General features: G+C 42.6%; 1 protein-coding gene across 5 annotated transcripts in view; it reads right to left on the bottom strand.

The window, feature by feature from the left end:
- Nucleotides 1-5,285: 5,285 nt before the first annotated feature.
- The window catches only part of LUC7L2 (LUC7 like 2, pre-mRNA splicing factor), a 58,049-nt gene continuing 40,638 nt past the window's right edge, over nt 5,286-22,696 (bottom strand). For 3 of the 5 annotated variants that reach the window (XM_032803176.2, XM_075067627.1, XM_075067624.1), the window contains 4 exons: nt 20,280-20,371; nt 17,485-17,514; nt 16,324-16,512; nt 5,972-6,254 (listed from right to left, as the gene is read on the bottom strand). In XM_032803176.2, the coding sequence (XP_032659067.1) occupies nt 6,062-6,254; nt 16,324-16,512; nt 17,485-17,514; nt 20,280-20,371 (504 nt within the window). In that variant the 3' untranslated portion in view covers nt 5,972-6,061. Of the gene's footprint in view, nt 6,255-16,323; nt 16,513-17,484; nt 17,515-20,279; nt 20,372-22,696 lie in introns of all 5 variants that reach the window. The other 2 variants (XM_032803175.2, XM_075067618.1) reach the window with 1 other exon arrangement.

Here is a 22,696-nt window from a genome sequence, read left to right as displayed (position 1 = left end):
AGGGCTGGCTGGGTAAAACCAACTGCTTATAGGGCTGCTCAGGGATTCCGTTTCTTCTCACAGAAGCCTGTGAGACAGCTTCCTGTCCTCTTCAAAAAAACTTCTCCGCCACTCCCTTCCTCTAGGATACATTTCCTTATGCTCTCTAGAGTGGGGTCTTGCCTTTTGCTTAGCCACGAATTCCTGACACCTAACACTTGGGACAGTGTCCTCAGTTACTGACATCAGACCCTGTTTCCCTCAAGCTTGTGAGGTAAGTTATGGGTGTTCCCACCTGGGTCCCCCTGGGGGCCTTGGACAACAAGGATTACTTTCCTTCAATTTGAGGCATTTATTCCTCAGGTGTTCTGTGGAATTACTTCTGGGTTTTCCTGTTTTTATGGAGGTAGGGTCTGGTGAGGCAGGGGCAGAGGGAGAGAGGTGAGTGTCCTGTCTCCTGATCACCCTCCTCCTTCCAAAGAAAAGCAGTGACCTTGCTTTTCACCAGGTTTAAACTCCTTCATCTGTGGTTTATTTGCAATAGATGCTTGAACTTTCTCAAATTCATCACGTAGGATAGCCAGTTCAACAGTTTTCATCTTTTTATCCCATCAACACTGTTTCACATAATCTCTGCATATGCTCAGGAAATGTTCCTGAGCAACAAGATCACACATTCCTTCAAAACTTGTAACACCTTTTCCATCAAATCTCATCTGGTTCACATATACCCCATTACACCTGAAACATACAGAGTAAAATTTCAAAGCCTTAAGAGGAGTGCTGGGATGAGTAATCTGAAACTCTATTAAACCTATTTCCTTTAATTTACCATAATCTGAAACATCTCTAATTGGCATTTATATTATTGACTATATTCAGAGCTCTCCAGGACACCTTTGAAACCAAAGTGGGCATCTTTTGGTTCTCAGGAATCTCAAGAAGTACACACAGCATGTCGAAGGTGATAAAATATTCAGCAATATCCCCATCTCACTGTATGCAGGACACAACTGTTCCTATCTGTCGATTTTTGGAGAGGTGGGACTCCCTGGTGTGTGGGGACTGTGGTTTGCTTCCCTATCAAGTGCAGCTGGTGATGTCTCTCTTTTTCCTTCTCCTCCATGGCTATGTTCTGGCCTTGATTTCTTCGGCTTGCAGTTCCATTGCCTTTCAGCGTGCAGCTTCTTGCCTGGGATTCTCTGCTTCCATTTCTTTTATCTGTAATGATTTTAATTCTAAAAGTCGTGTGTTCTTTTTCTCTCTCCTGCCTGCAATATGCACAGCTCCAATTTCTTACGAGTTTCACTTTCATTCATTTTCCTGTTTTTCTGTTCCTATGTCTCTTGCCCAAAACAAGAAAACAGAAAATAAACTGGTAAACGCTGACTGATCTCTAGCCACCACACTTCATACACTAGTGATGATTTTATGTCATATTGAAGTGCAAATCTCACTTAGAACAAAAAGCAGTGCATTTAATCCTGTACAACCATGACACAGTGACTGGTTCCCCCTGGGTTGCCTCCTGGAACTGGGATACCACTGAATCGTCTGACTCACCAGCCTGGGCTTCCTTTCACACTGTACTGCTGTGACAAGCTGCAAAGCCCTCCAGCCTGCACTTTCACCAGCATTCACACATGCAGTTGCAGTTACACGCAGGCTAACCACCACGTTCCAGATTTAGGACCCCAGAGAAGTACCGTCCAGCCCTGGTCAAATCTGGCCAGTATATGGGTTTAATACCCACTCTGCCTCTCCCTCAATGTGAAGAGGACAATGCACACTTGTGGTAACCAAGCAGAGATTTTCCACAAGCACTCCAGTCAAAGCTTACTGGTTTTGATTAAAACAAAACCAAGTTTATTAAACAAAAGTGATTATAAGTGATAGCAAACAGTTCAGCGCAGACTACCTAGCAATTGCAAAACAAAAAAACCCCTGCAAACTAAGCTTAATATACTAAATAGATTGGATATGAATTGGCAGATTCTCACCCTGAGAAATGATACAAGCAGGCTGCATTTTCTTAAGGGGTAAGCTGCACTTGCTTTACAACTTGGAATCCCCAGGTCTTTCATAAACAAGCTAGAAATCCCTTTAGCCTGGGTCCAGCACTTCCATAAGTTCAAACTTAGTCCTCAGTTGTTTCCAGGAATCTTCTTGGGTGGGGAGTGAAGAACCCCAGATGTCACTCTCTGCCTTATATAGCTTTAGCATATGGTGGAAACCCTTTGCTTCAAAGCTTGGTTCCCTGACCAGTTTGTGGAAAAATAGACATTCCAAGATGGAGTCCAGAATCATGTGGCCTGAGGTCACATGTCCTTGTAGAGTCATATCAGCTATTACTTACTGCACTCTCAGAAAGGCTCACCAGGTGGGAGATTAGCTTCTCCTAAGGCCTACTGTTTTCCTTAATGGCTCATTGCCCTGAATAGGTCCTTCCCAACCAGTTATCTAGAGTGAAAGCATCTTATCTAGTGGGTGTTACCCAGGTGTAACTACATTTGAAGTACAGATACATACTCGGTATTTATAATTTCAGATACAAAAATGATGCATGCATACAAATAAGAATCATATTCATAAATCATAATTTTTTCAATGACAGCTTACATGATCTATCGTGCATGCAATGCATCATAATTATGCCATAATCATATCATAATATCACTGAAGAATATGGGGTGCAGTATCACAGGAGGTTTCTGAGCTAGATGGACAGATGTTGGTGATTTGTATTTACAATGCACTTGGCAATATAGACAATTTCAAAAAACATTCCTGGAGAAGGAAAATCATGCTCCAGATTTAAGAATGGTTTCATGTAATTGTAAAATTTGTCCACCAAAACTGCTGTAACATCTTTGTAAGTTCCTGAAGTCACTGACCTAAAAAATAGGACAGAATGTGCCACACAGGGTACAAAAACAAATTTCAGTTCTGATCAACTAGAATGCTCCTACATATAGTTTAAAATGTAAATGTGCCCTGCTCATACCATCTATCTTAGGCTAAAATACTGGCAGAACTACACTGGTATACCTGGTTAGTACAGAGCAATTGTGCTGCCCGTTTCAGGATTGGAGTATAAACTGAATGAAAAAGAATAAACCAATGAAAAAGAAATACATGAGGTAACAGTCACTAGGTAGGACGGAGCAGAGACATGCCATATGTACGCATTGCAAGGGCTCATGTGTGCCCTTACCTGAGGGTACGAAGGATACACTGTGGAACTTTTTGAACAATGACAGTATATCACATCACTGTGTAGTTCCAGTGTGCAGAAATTCAAACTAGGACAAATATATTATATATATAAACATAACTTGCACAATTAAAGGTGCTTAAGAAATGTAAGATCCCAAAAGGATCAATCCCTGGAAAAATCATGGAGCAGGTCCTCAATCAGTTCTGAAGCACTTAGAGGAGAGGAACATGATCAGGAACAGTCAGCATGGATTCACCAAGGGCAAGTCATGCCTGACTAAGCTAATTGCCTTCTATGAAGAGATAACTGGCTCTGTGGATGAGGGGAAAAGGGGGGGAATAGCTCAGTGGTTTGAGCATTAGTCTTCTAAACCCAGGGTTGTGAGTTCAATCTTTGAGGGGGCCACTTAGGGACCTGGGGCAAAATCAGTACTTGATCCTGCTAGTGAAGGCAGGGATCTGGACTCAATGACCTTTTGGGGTCCCTTCCAGCTCTGTAAGATAGGTCTCTCTCTCTCTCTATATAAAAATTCCTTGACTTTAGAAAAGCTTTTGATATGGTCTCCCACAGTATTTTTGCCAGCAAGTTAAAGTAGTATGGGCTGGATGAATGGACTATAAAGTAGCTAGAAAGCTGGCTAGATCATCAGGCTCAACAGGTAGTGATCAATGGCTCCATGTCTAGTTGGCAGTGGTTACCAGAGTAGTGCAAAGGTCAGTCCTGAGGCTGTGTTTTGTTCCAGTTTATTCATTATCGATCTGGAAGATAGGTGTGGATGCACCCTCAAGGCAAGTTTTGCAGAGGTACACTACACGTGTGAGAAGTGGGTATATAGCTGTAGGGATAGAGAGGATGCAGAAGTGCGTGAACCAATTAGAGAATTGGTCCAAAACGAAATTGCGATAGATGATGTCAACAGTGGACAAGTGGCAGATTTCTGCAAGTTAAGGACAAAAGACATCCTATGTCATGCTAGACTAGGCAATGGAGCCTAGGCAGTAATTCTGCAGAAGGGACCTAGGGGTTACATGTGGATGAGAAGCTGGATTTATGCAGTACAGCAATGTTGCCCTTGTTGCCCAGAGGTCACTGGTATTTTGGGCTGTATCAGTAGGGGCATTGTCAGCAGTTGAGGGATGTGATTCATTCCCCTTAATTCGGTCTGGTGAAGGGGCTCATCTTGTGAGTACTGGTCCCAATTTTGGACGCCACATACAGAGAGGAATGTGGACAAATTGGATATTGTCCCAGAGGGCAACAAATTTTAGGGGGCTGGGACACGACTATGAGGAGGTGAGGGAGCTGGGATTATTTAGTCTGCAGAAGAGAAAAATGAGGGGGAATCTGATAGCTGTTTAACTATCTGAAAGGGGGTTCAAGAGGATGGATTTAGACTGTTCTCAGTGGTACCAGGTGACAGAAAAGGAGTAATGGTCTCAAGTTGCGTGGGAGAGGTTTAGTTGGATGATCGAAAAACTTCTTTTACTAGTGAGGGTGGTGAAGCACTGGAATGGGTTACCTAGGGAGGTGGTGGAATCTCCTTCCTTAGAGGTTTTTAAGGTCAGGCTTGACAAAGCCCTGGCTGGGATGATTTAGTTGGGGATTGGTCCTGCTTCGAGCAGGGGGTTGGACTAGATGATCTCCTGAGGTCCCTCGCTACCCTGATATTCTATGATCCCTTTATAAGGAATCACTCACTCTCAACTGAAACACAACTGCCTCTGGGGTGGAACATGGATCACATTCTGTGTCAGCAACACAATGTTCATTTTTAGGAAGAGAAAGTAAAGGCTAACTTTTCTAAGTTGAAGCTGCTAAAGGTATGCATTGGTAACAGCCAGGACACTATGATTTTAAGAGCTTTTGTCTCTTCGTGATTTTGGAGTAGCCATGGTCTGTTTTAGGTCTCATCAGAAAGACAGAACTTTCAGTAGTAGAGTTGTGTATTTAAAACATTTCCCTCCAAATGAGAAAGTTCTGTACTGCTTCTTCTCATACAATTGACCTAACCAAAGAACATACACAAACAATTAGCCACATTCATCTTGAGACACCAAGGTGCTCAATGTTAACTTACCGGACAATGCAGTTTACTTTAATTTTTTTTATTTTATTTATTAATTTTTACAATTAAGGATGTACAGCCTACATCCCACAAGAAAAAGCAGAAAAAGTCCTTATGGAAAAAAACCCAATATACTGAACACATACCAAATGGTACAGAGATGGGACTGGCTTTGATTTCAAAATTTCAATAAAAATAAAAAAAAAGAAGATGTAACGCAACAGCTGTTCAATTCCCCAGTCTAAATAGGCACTGTAAAAAACGACATTTCAGCTTTCTCTGGCACATATTCCAGTCTAAATGCTCTGACTGTAAACAACTCCTAGGTTCCCATACAATCATTGGGAAACAACCTTAGAATAAAAGTTTACTACCCACCCGCCCTCTTAAAAAAGCCTTCAATGCTGCTGTTTGGACTAGACCAGAATTAGAGAATTTTATAAAGGTTTGAGAGCACCCAAGGCAAGTACTGCAATATAATTTGTCACTATTTAACTTGTTTTGGAAAGGAGAGTAAAACAGTGAGATCTGCACCTTGGTACATAAAACTGTCATCCTGGATAAAGAGAAATCGTTCAGAGAAGTTTTACAGCTTGGTCAAAGTCAAGGACACAGCTTTAGGCATCATCAATTGAAGGGGTTCAATTTAGACTTAGTTATAACCACTTCTACATACTGTACATCTACCCTAGTTGGATCAGTGTCTGGAACTGCCCACTGGTGTCCCTCTGAACAACTGTAAACTAAACCATAGTATGCAACTCCATAGGAAGCTAGAGGATCCGGTGACTGTACAGCAGTTATATCTCCCCTGCTTCACGCTCCTCTGAGCTCCTCCGGTCTTCTGATCGGCCATTAGCACTTTCATATGAACGTTTCCTGTCTTTGTTATCTCGAGGTGACCTCTCTCTTGAGCTCCTGTCTTTGTCACGTGATGTTCTGTCATGATCTCTTGACCGTTCTTTGTCTCTGGAAGATCTTTCTTTTGAGGATCTGAAAAGTGCAATACATTTGAGAACCCAAATTAGTCATGAATCTGTTGCTGCCACAAAGAACATGTTTTGTTAAAATTTTGTATTTATCTTTTGCAGACATACCAAGTTTGGTCCATATAGACAAATACATGAGAAGCCATCAGGAGACACAGACCCCCATATCCAATTTCAAAACAGACTAGCAGAGGCAGCATTTTTGAAGTACACTTATTATGGAGCTAAGCTTAAGGTTGGAACTTGCTTTTCATTAATCCTTTTGACCCCCTTCCCCTGAAACTTTCATCAATAAAAGTTTCTGCCTGAATTTTCCCATGTGTGGTCTTTAGTCCAAGGAGAATTTTCTGGCACACTTTGAGGTTGATAACACAGAGCAATTTTAAAGTGGTTTGAGATATGAAAGTTTTTTCTTTTCTTTTTATAAACAGAAAGCAAAACTACTGAAGTCTTCTAGTTTTTGGAGTGCCATCCCTCAAGAACAGCTTCGTTTACAGACTTCAGAGTTGTTTTGTTCATTGACCCTCTCATGAAAACTAGGATTTTTGAGTAATTTTAGGAAAGCTGCATGCTTTATTTTATTTTTTAGATGCTTAACTATGATTATTTGAACTTCCAAGAACTCTGCCAGGCAGCCACAGGAATTTTCTATTGCAGATTTGTTGTATAGCTTTAATCAAATAAAAATGTGTCTCATATTCCCAGCCCTGCGTAAGGGGTTAATTCTTACTCCCATTTGTAAAGGACTTCGACTCTATAGATGAAAACGCTCTTTGTAAGTAATAGTACCACTGAAGCTTTACAATGTTATAAAAAACTAAATGATGGAAAGAGAAATTATTACAGTGGTCAAGAAATTCTGTGTACTTAAAACTAGTATAGGAGATTGCCCTGTCTCCACTAATGGAATGGTGTTGAGAGTTTGTATTAGTGTCTCATTCTCTGAACTCTTCAAAGGACAAGACTGTAAGAAAGAAGATCTACAATCTGTTTTCAAGTTTTGATGCAGACCTCCTTTTTGAGCTTGGACAAGTCACAACCTCAGTTCCCCCGCTTGTAAAATGGAGATTACTCTACAGAAGTTTTCCAAAGCTTAAATATTTAAAAGACATCTCGAGGCCCTCAGATGGAGGGTCATATAGAAGCACCTAGTATCAATCACACAGAGTAACTCAAATTACAGACCAAAGAATTAAGAAAAGATAAGACTTGTTACAACCTGGCCCAGTTACCACCCTGTATGGTCAGTCTGTTGTGAGTGGGTCCAATCACCACATCCCACTGCAGTTCCAAATCAACTGGGTCTGGGTAGAATCTAGTCACTGTTTCTAGCTCTGGGACTATAGATTCACATTCAGGTTCAGAACTATTTGACACTCTACCTTGTGACTTATGGTGCCACCACCCAGAGGCCCTACACCCCAAAGACAGTGTGAGCGCTACTGTGCACCTCACCCCCCAAGTTGCTCCCCAGAGGTCCACCAAGCCAGTGGGCACTCAGCTTTCACTTCAACCCCTCTGGGGAGAAATCTTGCAGGAAAGCATGGAAATGAAGGTTACTTATCTGGAACTGGACCAGATGAGCCTCTGCATAGTCACACTATGGGAATCATGGCACCTGTGCTGTGATCTTTCAGTACCTTCTGGAAAGCAGTGCCTATTGAGGCCATTCACTCCTCTCTCCTCCACTCACCCTGGAGAGTTTTGAGGGTAGAAAGGGTAAGTGGCCCTAACTGCTCTCCAGCACTTTCCACTACTTTGGGAATTCTAACCTGAGCCATTCCAGGGGAGGGAGAGGAAGAGGGAGAGAGAGAGACAGAATATGCAGAGACTGATCTAGAAGAATTCTGGTTACAGGTAAATAACCTTCATTTCTTCTGAGTGGCATCTATACATTCCTGCTTGTGGGAGTTTAGTAAGCAGTTCAACCTGCAAGAAGGTAGGCTGAGGAGTTCTAGGTAAACAAGGTCAACAGAACACTTAAAACAAGCATTAGTTCTGCACAGAGTGAACAGAAGTAACCAAACTTCTCGCTTTCTCAAAAAAACTAAAACAAAAACAAAAAAACCTTTGGTTACTAACCTTTCTGTAACTCTTGTTCTTAGAGATGTGTTGCACATGTCCATTGCAATTTAGGTATGTGCACACCCTGAGCACAATTGCTGGAATTTTTTCCACTAGTGGTATCCATCAAGTTGGTTCCAAGCACCCTCTGGTGTTGTGTACTCATAGCACTGGTATAAAGGGCCCTGACGATTCTGTTCCCCTTAAGATTCTTCTTACCAACTGATGAGTCTCTGATGAGAGGAGACTGACAGTGGGTTTTGGAGTGGACATGTGCAACACCTCTTGGAGAACAAGAATTACAGAAAGGTTAATAACCTTTTTTTTCCTTCAAGTGCTTCCACATGTCTATTCCAATTTAGGTGACTCAAGTAGTTGCACAAGAGATGGGCTCGCAGTTCAAGGACAGGCTGACTGCAAGACTGCATGCCCGAAGTTGGTGTCATTTCTAGCTAGTCAGGTGATGACATTTGGTGAAGACCGGTGTGGCGGCTGACAGGTTGAATGGAAGAAGTGCAAACTGGTAATGAACTTGGTTCACGACAAATCTGAGGAACCTTCTGTGGCCTGGGAAGATTCATATGTGGAAGTATGCATCCATTAGATGGAGAACAGCATACCACTCCCAGTGAGTAAACAATGGAAACCAAGAAGAGCATGTGAAATTTAAGTTCTTAAGATAGTGGTTGAGATGATGCAGATCTAGTATTGGCCTGAGACCACCCTTGGCTCCCAGGATTAGGAAGTAACAAGAATACAACCCCTTTCCTCTTAAGTGGAATGGAATCTCTTTCACAGTTCCCACTTGAAGGAGGGACTGAACTTCTTGTTCTAAGAGTTGCTCATGAGAAGGGACCCTGAAGATGGATGGAAGGGTGGAATAGTCAAAAACTGGATGATGTATCCCATTTCTACTGTGCTTAGAAACCAACGATCTGAGGTAGAGGTGGGTCCAGGCACTGAGGAAGCAAGAGAGTCAGTTGGAAAACAGAGAAAATTGCCTAAGCAATGAGGAATGCCTGCAACCATCACAGGCAGTAAGAAGGAACGGAGGGGGAGTGGGGTCAGTAGGACCCTTCACACCAACGGTAGGAGTAGAGCCCTGTAAATCTGCTGATATCCACTTTATATCTACATCTGCGGATGTGAATATCCGCAGATCATTTTTGCAGATTGCGGATGGATGTGGATACTAATTTTATATCCATGCAGGGCTCTAGCTATGAGTGTGCAACACCACAGGGTGCTAGAGCTGACCTGAGAGATGCCAATAGGGGAAAAATTCTGGCAACTGTGGTCAGGGCATGCACACACCTAAACTGGAATGGACATGTGTAAGCACTCAAATAAGTCACCTTAATGAGGGAAAAATTTTGCTAAAAACCCCAAAATATAACAAAATCACATATATAGGTACAGTAACAGTCATGCAACATGATGTGATGACGACAGTGTGAAGGTATGACATGGATGTTGCCTTTGTCCTGGATCAGAGCTAACAGTTCCAGGAGACTGAAGCCCTGTCAGGTGATAATTTGAACCACTGCATTTTACATGGACAATCTTTGAACCATGAGGGCCTAACTCCTCTTGTATCAGCTCCATCTCTCCAAGGGCTTGAAGATTTTTTAGATAAGCTTTGGCTCCATATAAATAATGGCAAATTTTTCTGAATATATAAAGTATGATACCAAAAGGTAATTGACTTTGTTTGCAGCAAGAGACATTTAGATTAGATATTAGGAAAAGCTTTCTAACTATAAAGTTAGTAAAGCACTGGGACAAGTTATCTAGCAGCTTGTGAAATCCATATAATTGAGGGTTTTAAGAACTGGTTAGACAAACATCTGTCAGGGATGTTGCAGGTATATTTAATCCTTCCTCAGCATGGCGGGGTGGACATCCTACATTTCTATAATTCCTCAATGAATGTAAATGAGACTTAGGGACATATAGATATGCAAGTAGTCAGAAGAAGATGGAAAGCCCAGGCATCTCAATTAGGATAGACATGAGAGCAGGACCACCTGTTCTGTAAGAATGAAACAGAGGCGATAGTACAGATAGACATTAGGTTTGTATCTCAGAAACTATCAAGAATAGTATCTTCATAGAGATACAGTCCAGAGAACATCTGACTAACGTTTAAATGGAAACCTCTGAGCTTTATGAGAATAAAAGTTACAATCCCACAGGTCATGCTAGATGGGAACACCCTAGGGTGAGACAAATGAACTTATTCTTCTGCAGCATCAGCAGTACATCCTAAGCATTACAATGGAGAATTTAGTCTAATGCTGCTCTTAACAGCAAAATAACTATCCCAAGCAGCTCTAGAGGTACACAGAGCAACCCTATCACAGAGAAAGTTATTACTAAGCGAAGAAAGGCTGTCAATGTGCATCAGATGTTGGAACAGAGATGACAACCAAATGTCCTTTGGCAGGAGTGGTTTCTTAAAACAAAAACAAAACAAAAAAACCCCAAATGCAATAGTCTAAAACAACAGTCAAGGAAGCCTTATCAAGTTCACCAATTTAGGAACTGTTCAGTTGGGGAACTGAAAGAGATTTATAGCATAAAGGCTCCTGTTTTTCAATAGAGACTTTCAGGCATCAGCATAAACACTCAGTCAAGAGACAACAATATTGAGTCAAGATGTCAACCAGAGAAACTTCAAATCTGTACGGGGACAGGAGACCCAGTTGTTTGGAAAGCTGGACTTGACAGATATACCACCATAACCAAGATACTGAGCGACAGACTTGCCAATATGTAACCACAAATACTGATAGCAACTTTATACCAACCTAACATCAAAATCCCTTCTGGTTCAATAAATCAGGGGCAACATGCAAAAAATTTCCTGTTCTAAGTGCAGGAAAGGAGTGCTATGTTAGAACATGCTTCTCTCTGGTTCAGAACCATAGGCAGGCATGTTTTATCCCTGTTTGGAAAGGACTTTAGTAGTATTTAACCCATTTGTAGAACAAGATAATATAAGATGGAGACCTTAGGCAGAGTACTTGTACAACTGAATGAAAAACTCTTCTCAAAGAATCAGTCAATACATCTTCTTTTCTGGTAGACGAGACATAGGACCAATCCAATGAAGTTATTGGACTTTGGAACAGGAAATTTCCCTGGCAGAACTGTTTAGAGCTAATTCCTCTTCAGTGGTGTGTGAGATACATTAATGTAATGCTGTCCATCGTAATTTAGACAGATTTGCATTTGACTGTGGGGAGAAGAGCCTGGCTGGTCAGGGCAATCTTTCACTCAGCTGCCGTATCTTTACATGGAGCTACATCTTCAACCAAGATCACAAACCTGGGAGTACATGGAGATGAAGGTGAAAATTCCTTTCCACCCTCTAGGATTATTACTGCACATAGCCAGAAGATAAAGAATTCCCTGGAGAGCATGCTCTTTCCCCCATCTTATGAAATCTTGCAACTGGAAGATACTGAGGCATTGTAGCTGAGGTGTTCCTAGAAAAGGTTGTAAAATCCTGAAGAGTTCTGCTGAAGTCTCAGACATAACCTGGTATTAAAACTATCAAGTACCTGCATAGATAAGGAACCTGTCAACTGCAGACAAGCTTACAAGTCTGGAATATATTACAGCTTTAGTGACCACAAATCTTCTAAATGAGTATGAAAGTTGTGCAAACTACTAGGGAAGAACCATCTAGACACATGGAGGGTCAAGTCTATATAGAGACAAACACCCAAACATTCATGACAGCCAGGCAACACTTGTTGCCGTAGAAATGGCAATCGGAAAGGTACAGCTTTACTGATAGAGGTACTCTTTGACTCCAATAAGAAATATGTATCAAGAAATAAATATGCAACAATTGCATAGAAAGAGGGGGTAGAGTCTGGAACATTTCTGGAAATTAAAAAGAGCTCTTTCTCTGGAACTCAGAAGTATGGCCACCCTCAGGATATTAGTACAACCAGCCAGCAGTCTGCTCCATGCCATGTAGTCCTGTTGTCCACACTGTATGATAGGTGGCAAATCTCATTCACACTGTGGCCAGGAAATAAACCTTATGTCGTCTTTAAGGGTAGGCAATGGATGTTTCAACCCTTACGTTCAATTGTCCTTCCAAATTGGAAAGGAGAGAAGCCAGGTTTACTGAGACCTGAAATGTGGGTCAACTGCTCCATTAGACCAGAGTACTCTATTAGAGCCAAGAAAGGCTTAGTAAAGCTAAGTACTGGTGCCTATCTGTGTTTCTACTACTCATTGCGGGGAGGAGTAATGTCACTGGTAGCCAATCCCAGACACTGTATTCCTTCCTCATTTGGAACCAGAAGCTAGGTATACAGAGCCCAATATTATTCTAATAAAATTTCTTCTTGCAAGAGGTCATGTTGATTGATCCATGTGTCTATTTATGTCTGATCTAGAACAATGGTTCTGAAGCAGGGGTACATGTACCCCTGGGGATACGCAGAGGTCTTCCAAAGGGTACATCAACTCATCTAGATATTTGCCTAGTTTTACAACAGGCTATATAAAAAGCATTAGCAAAATCCGTACAAACTAAAATTTCATATAATGACTTGTTTATACCTCTCTATACACTAAAATGTAAGTACAATATTTATGTTCCATGGTAAAAATGAGAAAGTAAGCAATTTTTCAGTAATAACATATTGTGACATTTGTATTTTTATGTCTGATTTTGTAAGCAAGAACTTTTCAAATGAGGTGAAAACTGGGGGCAAACAAAACAAATCAGACCCCTGAAAGGGTACAGTAGTCTGGAAAGGTTGAGAGCCACTGATCTAGGAGATATCAGAGTAGGCCTCAAAGCCCGTCATACACATCTCTAAATCTAAATAGGTCCTACAGCACTGTATCCTCTCTGCAGAACCTTGGCAACATGCTTTTTAATTCCCTGTGCGGGAAGGACTTCAGTATCTCTTTTGCCTTTGCATTTGAGGGCTACAAAGAGGGTCGGAAGCCAAAAGACAATCCTTTCTGGATCAGATTCCTCTGACACTGTAACCTGTCTCTCCTACAAAAGGCTGCACAGCAGAGAAATCTTTGGATCCTTGAAATATCTCAGAATCAATAGAATTTTAGTGGGTATAGTCCCTCACATCTGAAGGGAGTCTCTCATCCAGATCTCAGTTCTCAGCCTTTCAGACCTCAGCATCTGTGTCTTGCAAACCTGGCTCTGGGCCGCTGATGGAGCATCGGAAAGAGAACACCCTCTCCTTGGGAAACAGCCATGCAGAGCACTGAGTGTGTGCATCTGAAAATGGCCAAACAGGAAGCGCAATGTTAAAACGCTATCCCTGTAACAGAGACCCACCATCCTGGATCTGATCAGAATCTTATTCTTCCCCCTTTCCAGTGTTGTTCCACGCTGAATTTGTTTCCTCAAGCCACTATATTGAGTACAGAATCAATAAGGCAAGTAGTTCTGCAAAGATCATGGTGTTGAAATTTCAGTACCATGGTCTTAGTGGTGCAGAACCACTAGACAAATGACACTCAGTAGTCAAAGATGTCTGATTCTCATGCTGGCTATATCCCAGGCAATTTGATCTTGGGAACCATGCTTGGCAGTTATTCATATCTGGCTGTTAAATCTGGATCCATGTTGCTACTCAGGATCCACACTGGTTCTGCATACGTACTTGCCAGGCACTCATCTATGCTTAGCTGTAAAGTTTGGATTTTTTTTTCCCTTTTGTAGCCTGGATTCATGCTTTGCAGCAGACCCAGATCTCGGATTTTGCAGGTCCAGATCCTGGCTCTGCTAATCATGATCCTTTGGAAACCGGATCCAGTGGTCAGAGAGCCCCTTTACGCACATTAGGTCTCTTAGGTCAACCTGGACAGACCCTGGAACCAGATGCCCAAGCTGATGCTAGGACTTACAAATGGCCAGATTTAGTTGACTGAGCCTGAGGAGCCTCCCCGTCAGCTGAGTGCCATTGAATGGCCCAACCCTCTCCTGCCAGTCCAGACAAAGCCAGTGTCAAACAAGCATCTGCTCTCCTCCTTTTAAAAGAAAAATCTCACAAACTAACAAAATTTGCCCCAAAGTTTACCAAAGAGGCAGGGGGCAGGAGCAAATGAGGAAAGCATCAAGGACACTGTGTTCAATGTGAGTTCTCTGCCCCTGTGGAGGTTAAAATGAATTGGAGGGCGGTTAGGACCACTCCCTGTTTCCTACTCTCAGAACCCTCCATGACAAGAAGGGGAGGAAGGAACAAGTGGCCTCAAAGGATGCATCTTTCCAGAAAGCTCTGGAAGCTCATGGTGTACGTGCCTTGATCCCCACGAATAGGAATAAACAAAGACCTAATGAAGAACAACACAGGCTAAGAGGATTTTCTTAACCACAGTGACTTTAGTCGTAAAGCACTTGAGAGTGAGAGATCTTTGAAAACGACAAAGTCTTAAGATTCAACTTCCCCATGTCTGATCTCTCCCCTTTTGTGAATCTAAGATTTGCCAGCATTTCAGGCCTATAACCTGGGTATCATTTTTGATTCAGACCTTTCCTTAGGTCCTCACATCTAAGCCAAGTTTAAGTCTTGCAGATTCTGTGTGTGGAACATCTAAAATATTGCCTCTCTTATCCATCCACACAGCTCAAACTCCCATCCAAGCTCTCATCTTGTGTCCCAATTACTGCAACATCATTTTCTCTACTCCTGACAACACAGTTTTGCCTTGATTATCTATTCTGAATACTGCTGCAAAGATCATTTTCCTAGCCTGTTGCTTTGACAACATTCTTTGCAACCCTCTACTGGTTCCCCTTTCTCTACCACAACATACATAAGTTGTTTGTCTTCACTTTTAAGGATGGTGTATTCCCACCTAACATCTCATTAGAGAATGAGATGCTGATCCTCACCTACAAGTGACCCAAGATGCCAGCCTCCATCGCTAACTTGTTAAATTTTCTAATAGGCATCTTTGTGCTTTCACCCACATGTTTGGGAGAAGCTCCCCATAAACTTCCTCAAAATCAACTCATCATCCTTCTTCAAAACCCTCCTCAAAGCACTGCTTTGCCATGATGCCTACAAAAAAAATTAACAATGATTTGGCTGCTCATGTGCTGAGACCACTGCTTATCAAGCTGACAGATACTGTCTCACTGCTTCCTTGTGCTCGTCTTTCTGTATCCATCTGCTGTCTCCTGTTGCATACCAGATTGTAAGCTCTTGAGGCAGAAGCTGGGTTTTTTTTGTTCTGTGTTTGGACAATGCCTAGCACACTGGGGTCCTAATCCACAACCAGGGCTCCGAGGTGCTAGAGTAATACAAACAATCACAACAGATGGTTCTCAGCAATAGTCCTTCAATGAGCTATCAAATACCTTTGCAAGGCAGGGAAACTATCTGGAATGCAGTACAATAAGTTGTCTTCAGGAACATTCAGGCTTACTTTCACTCACAGTACGGCACAGGGTTCACAATTTGACAAATATATTGCACTTTGTCACAGCAGCTTCCCCCCACCAAAACAAACAAAAAAGGTAACCCTGTTTCTACATCAATGCTCATGCTAAAACAATGACTGAAATCTGGAAATGCCCCACAAGGTGTTTAAAATTACTAAGGGTATGTCTACTCTACCCGCTGGATCGGCAGGCAGCGATCAATCCAGTGGGGGTCAATTTATCGCGTCTAGCCTAGAGTGATAAATGGTCCCTCAAGTGCTCTCCCGTCGACTCCTATACTCCACCGCCATGAGAGGCGCAGGTGGAGGCGATGGGAGAGCAGCAGCAGTCAACTCACTGTGGTGAAGACACCATGGTAAGTTGATCTAAGTACATCGACTTCAGCTACGTTATTCATGTAGCTGAAGTTGAGTAACTTAGATCCATCCCCCCAGTGTAGACCAGGCCTAAGTGTTCTTGGTAAACAATTACATTTCTACTCTAAATTTCTGGAAACAGTTACAACTGTTTTCTGATCAGTGTATCAGGGACGGGAAACTGCTTCTCTCAGAAGGCCAACATTTACCTTTTTTTGCGTTCTCTGCTCCTGTCCCTGGAACTATGCCTGCTTCTTTGATGGCTGCGGCTCCTGCTGCGGCTGCTGGAGCGAGACCTGTGACGGTGGCGTTTCTCACGGGATTTGGAGCGAGTTCTTCTCTTTCGTTCCCGGGAGGCAGAGCGAGACCGATGTCTGCGGCGATCTCGAGACCTAGATCTGGAAACAAAGGATTTATGGTGAATGAGGCAGTCAGCTGCTCTACCAATATATGTGCCTTTGTACATGGTAGTGAGTCTGTACAGAGATTAGTTTCCAATTATCACAGCTATTATATATTTCTCAGAGACCAGCCTGAAGGAGGAAAGTGATGGGGTAATCCTCCAAATTCCCCTGTGACTAGTCCTACCAAATTTAGAGCAGATGAAGGGAAGACTCTGCATGTTTCGTGTTCTGCCACTACCCTTCAAAGAAATCCAAGTGCTTATTTGACAGAGTCTATTTAACAAACAGATAAAGTTAAAAATGTTGATGTTATGAAAGATGTAGTGACAATGAGCCTCTGGCAGGTGCTTTATGTTGCAGTTCTGTCTATGAAGCCTTCTATTTAAGACCTGATATGCACCAGATACCACTGAAGTTTTAAAACAAGAGCTATATTCTCGTTTAGGGCCATTAACAAAGATTATATTTCCAGGCTCTCAAACCTCTGAAGATTTATTTCTACAAACAATTTCCTATTGAAAGGCTAGCAATGTAAACGAGTGGCTTCCAACTGAAGCTTAAGAGGCGAAGTGCATTGCCTAAGTACTGACAACTCTGGATGGGTCACCTGTGGACCCTGAACCTAGGACCTCAGGGTCTAAAAGCACAAGTGTCCATTGCTAAAGCTAAAGGACCTGGGCCATTAGCTTGCAAGCAGTCACAGACTCAAGCCTTTTGACATATTCTTACTACCACCAGAGGACAAAAAAAACATTGTGTTGGCCATGGGCGAACACATGTGCATATGCAGTCTAACACCATAGTGATCAGTGCAATATAACTCTGTTGAGAACGGCCATCATCTATGATGTTTTGGTACTAAACAAAGACGCTGCAGTCTAGTAATGCTTGACAATGAAATTTTTAAGGTTTAGCTTTTAAAGGCTTGGCTTCACTACTAGTGCCCCTTTCCTACAGATTACATACCTTCTGGGATTCTTGCTATGGGATCTGGACCTGAAACAAATGGAAAATGGCGATCAGCTTTTGTTATACAAACAAATATTCACAAATTAGAAAATGCAGAATATTACAATGAGAACAAGCTAAAAGTAAATGATTACTTACCACAGGGGTCGGCAACCTTCGGCACGCAGCCCATCAAGATAATCTGCTGGCAGGCCACAAGCCAATTTGTTTACATTGACCGTCCGCAGGCATGACCCCCCCGCAGCTCCTAGTGACCATGGTTCACCCTTCCTGGCCAATGGGAGCCACAGGAAGTGGTGGCCAGCACGTCCCTGTGGCCTGCTGCTTCCCGCAGCTCCCACTGGCCAGGAATGGCAAACCGTGGCCACTGGGAGTTGCAGGGGCCCATGCCTGCGTATGGTCAACGTAAACAAAATATCTCACGGCCCGCCAGCGGATTACCCTGATGGGCTGTGTGCCGAAGGTTGCCAACCTGACTTACCATTACATTTCTTATTCTATGAAACAGTTAAGATAAAGGCCTCAATAAAATGTGAGTTACAGTTTCTTTAGAGAAAGATTTCCCAATGCTACATTGATCTATTTAAATGCTTCTTCTCTCTTTTCCTTCTGGGTATAGCATGCCACAAAAATTCCTTATTTTATTTAAACTCTCTTGTTTTTTATGAAGACCTTAGAGAGTTAAGGAAAATACTGACCCTCTGTTCTTCTGATGCACAGAACACCTGATTTTATGGGGGATTTCACAGCTGAGATGTGAGCTCATCAACACTGCTGTAGAAAGTCACTGTGGACTTCATAAGTCCACAACAAAATGCATGCAAACAGCAGTTTAAACAAGTCTGCATGTGAATTCCTAGAAACAGCGATTGTGTATTTCACTGAGAAGATTCAGGACCACTCCTAAAGGACCAATCATATACTCAACCTCTTTAGGTCTAATTTGAGTATTTCAGATACTTTCCAATCTATCTATCTATCTATCTATGCAGGGCATTTTCCCTAAAAGACACCTAACGTATAATTTACTTGTTAATTCTCAGAGAAAATTATGTCTGAAATCACTGAAAAGTCAATATTTGCTCATGTTTATATTCACCCAGTTGTATCCATTACTTATATAGAAAAAGTACAGTAACTCCCCTTTTCATGTCCTCTCGCTTAATGTTGTTTCGATCTTACGTCCCTGCTCCATTACAGAACATACTTGTTTAAAGTTGTGCAATGCTGCACTATAATGTTGTTTGGCTGCCTGATTTGTCCACAGCTGGCAGCTTCCTTATCACCCCGTTTTCCCCGCCTTCTGCCCGCAGCAATCAGCTGGTTTGAGGCATTCAGGAGGTAGACGGGAGAAGTGAGGACTCTATGCGCAGGCTCCCCCTCCCTCCCCTGCCTCCTCAACACCGCAAACTAGCTGATTGCCACCAGCAGGAGGCAGGGGAAGGAGTGGGGAGGAGCCAGGATGTGACATGCGGAGTAAAGGGTGGGGGGAGAGGAAGAGGTGGAGTGGGCGGGCAGAGGGTTGAGCCCCCCTGCCCCCGATGCATGCACAGTAGGGGAAGCTGCAGAGGCTGCTGCGCAATGTGCGTCTCCTAGCCAAGGCACCTTCAGCCTCCTTGCCTGCAGTGCCAGTGGGCTGTGCCTGTGTGGGGTAAGGCAGGGGCACCTCCCATTGCTTCATATTACAACCTTCATTGCTGAGTATTAAATTGTTTCTTTAAAATTGTTTAAAAAAACATATACCTGTATTAAATTGGTCAAACGGAAGTACAGTGAACTGAAAGTGTTCATGGTTGACCACAAAATGGAAGTACCGTCTGTGTGGTGGGTAAACTGCATCGGGTGGCTTACCCTTCAACCTTATTCTAAGCAATGAGTATGAGAAAACTCAACAAAAGGCTTATGAGTATTCTCAAAGGGGGGATTGTTGGGGGGGGGTGAAAACTCCAAGTAGCTGGCAATATGGTGTGGGGTCAAAAGTTTACACTCTCAGGCCTACTGTTGCCCCCACCCCCTCGGGCTAATCAATATGTTCCTTAAAAGCTAGCATGAGTACATGTGATCATTTATTATTTTCTTTTGTTCTTTTGTTTATGGTACAAGATGTAATCGATCAAGGGGGGGGTCAGTAATCTAGGCAGAGGATACAGTTAATTAAAGGATCCGGTAGTTAATGAATTGTAGATGACTAATTGTAGCACCTGTGGAAATCTATGTAAACAAGAAAGGTATAAAAGACATGGCAAAGACTAGTGAGGTGTGCATGATTTGAGATTTGTATCTCCTGCACCTTATTTGATTTCAAATAAAGAGATTCGCTTCTCCACTCCGGTGTGTTCTTTGGGGTACGCACACCGGGCAAATGAACCCCAACTGTTGCCCCCTGCAACACCTGTATTAAATTGCTTGTTTAAAATTGTTTAAAATTTGTATAATGCCTTTTGTCTGCCAAAAAAAAATTCCCTGGAACCTAATCCCCTCTATTTACATTAATTCTTATGGGGAAATTGGATTTGCTTAACATCGTTTCGCTTAAAGTCGCATTTTTCAGGAACATAAATGCAACGTTAAGTGAGGATTTACTGTATTCCACCAGAAACAAGGAATTATAGGCTTGAGAAAAGCAGTCAAATAGCAAATAATTTTCAATTCATGTAGAATTTTCAGCAAAAGCAGCCCGTTTTGCCACCAAGCATACATACACAAACACAAATACGCAAGAAAATTCAGTTTTGCATAGATTCTACAATGGCTATTAAATGTATGCTGCCAAAAATAGAGCAGATCTCTACCTCCTTAGCTTCTCCCTTTCTTCTTTCTCCCTCTCCTCTCTGCGTTTCAGGCGCTCTTGATTCCGTTTTTCCTGTTTGTCAGCCACAACCCTCTAAAAAACAAAGGGACATTTTCAGTACATCACTTCAGCTGAAAGGTGATATAAAGTCATCTAAACAGTTAGTAGTTGGTTCTTTCTCACTTTCTGTGCATGTATTTTATCAATTCTCTTCTCATTTTCTTAGCATCATATTTGACTTATTTACTTTGTTTTGGGAGTGGCCATTATTACAAGAGAGCTACACAAAAGTGATGGTATTAACATCAAGACCTGAAGGAAGTAGAACTATACTAAGTCAAAGTTTTGCATGGAAAGGAGTTCAAAAGCAGTGGTCAGGATTTCAATGTTAGAGTTTCCATACTAATTCTGTCATACTCCGGCCAGTGGGTGGTAAATCAGAATGAGCAGAGCTAGAAATTTTATGAGCTTCCTTCGTTTACATGGGAAAATAAGCAAGGGCTTAGTCTGCATCAGAAAGACCCTGAATGGGCTGGTGCCTGGATCTGAGGCTACTTGTCTTCACACTGTGAACATGACAGTTACAATCACAGAAAGGATGCTTCGGCTGATAGTATGTGGAAGTTGAATTCACTACATTTAGGGGCAGGGCACTCTCAGCACAGGGCCCTTACGTGTGGAACTCACTGCAACTGGACATTAGGAAAAGCCCCAAGTCTTTCCACCTTCTGGGCACAATGAAAGAGATTCATCTCTTTCTAAAGGTCATCTTCCGAGTTGTGGAATTGTCCCAGACCATCTTGATTAGATTTCTGAGGAGAGTCTTTTTTTTTTTTTTTTGTAAGTGACGTACTTCAAAGATTACATACAGGGTACTTTAGGAATTTGGAATTATCATCCATGGACAATTTTTATAGTTAGTATTCAATTTCTTATAGTTTTGATGTCAAGTAATTCCTTGTAAAACAACAATGATAATTTACTTGTAATTATTTTTAATAACTATTCTTGTTCCAGGGAACTATTTGCATTAATGCCTTCCTCTCATAAATATCACACATAACTACACAAAATAAAAGACAGTTACTCACCTTTGTAACTGTTGTTCTTCGAGATGTGTTGCTCATATCCATTCCAATTAGGTGTGTGCGCGCCATGTGCACGTTTGTCGGAAGATTTTTACCCTAGCAACACTCGGTGAGTCAGCTGGGTCGCCCCCTAGAGTGGCGCCGTTATGGCGCCGGATATATACCCCTGCCAACCCAACGGCCCTTCAGTTCCTTCTTGCCGGCTACTCCGACAGTGGGAAAGGAGGGCGGGTTTGGAATAGATATGAGCAACATACTTCGAAGAACAACAGTTACAAAGATGAGTAACCGTCTTTTCTTCTTCGAGTGCTTGCTCATATCGATTCCAATTAGGTGATTCCCAAGCCTTACCTAGGCGGTGAGGTCGGAGTGAGACATTGCAGAATGCAAAACTGCTGAGAAAAATGCTGCATCACCTCTGGACTATTGAACCAATGCGTAATGTGAGGCAAAGGTGTGAATCGATGACCAGGTAGCTGTCTGAAATATTTCCTGGATGGGAACATGGGCCAGGAAGGCGGCAGATGAAGCTTGAGCCCAAATAGAATGGGCGGTGAGGTGGCTAGCCGGAACGTCAGCCAAATCATAACATGAATGGATGCAGGATGTTACCCAAGATGAAATTCGTTGGGATGAGACCGGAAGGCCTTTCATCCGGTCTGCCACAGCTACAAAGAGCTGAGGTGACCTTTGGAAGGGTTTTGTTCTCTCGATATAAAAGGTGAGAGCCCTGCGAACGTCTAGGGTGTGCAGCTGTTGTTCCTGACGCGATGGGTGCGGCTTCGGGAAAAAGACTGGGAGGAAGATATCTTGATTGACATGAAAAGGCGGACACCACCTTAGGGAGGAAGGAGGGGTGTGGTCGCAGCTGTACCTTGTCCTTATGGAATACTGTATACGGGGGGTCTGCTGTCAAGGCCCGAAGCTCAGATACTCATCTTGCCGAAGTAATAGTGACGAGGAAGGCTGTCTTCCAGGAAAGGTACAGCAGCGAGCAGGTGGCCAGTGGTTCAAAAGGAGCACCTATAAGCTTGGCAAGCACCAGGTTGAGATCCCAGGTAAGGGTCAGGTGTCTGACTTGAGGGTATAAACATTCCAATTCCTTGAGGAACCCTGAAACTATGGGGTGAGAGAAGATTGATTGGCCATTTTCCCCTGGGTGGAAGGCGGAGATGGCTGCCAGATGCACTTTTATGGAAGAGACTGCTAGGCCCTGTTCTTTCAGGGACCAGAGGTAGTCCAGGACAGTAGGAACAGACATCTCCCTGGGGACTGAGTTACGCTGAGTGAACCAGCAGGAGAAATGCTTCCACTTGGCCAGATGTGTCAT

Source organism: Chelonoidis abingdonii, chromosome 1, assembly GCF_003597395.2.
Source record: "Chelonoidis abingdonii isolate Lonesome George chromosome 1, CheloAbing_2.0, whole genome shotgun sequence".
Lineage (NCBI taxonomy): Eukaryota > Metazoa > Chordata > Testudines > Testudinidae > Chelonoidis > Chelonoidis abingdonii.
This window is presented reverse-complemented; position numbering and strand designations above follow the sequence as displayed.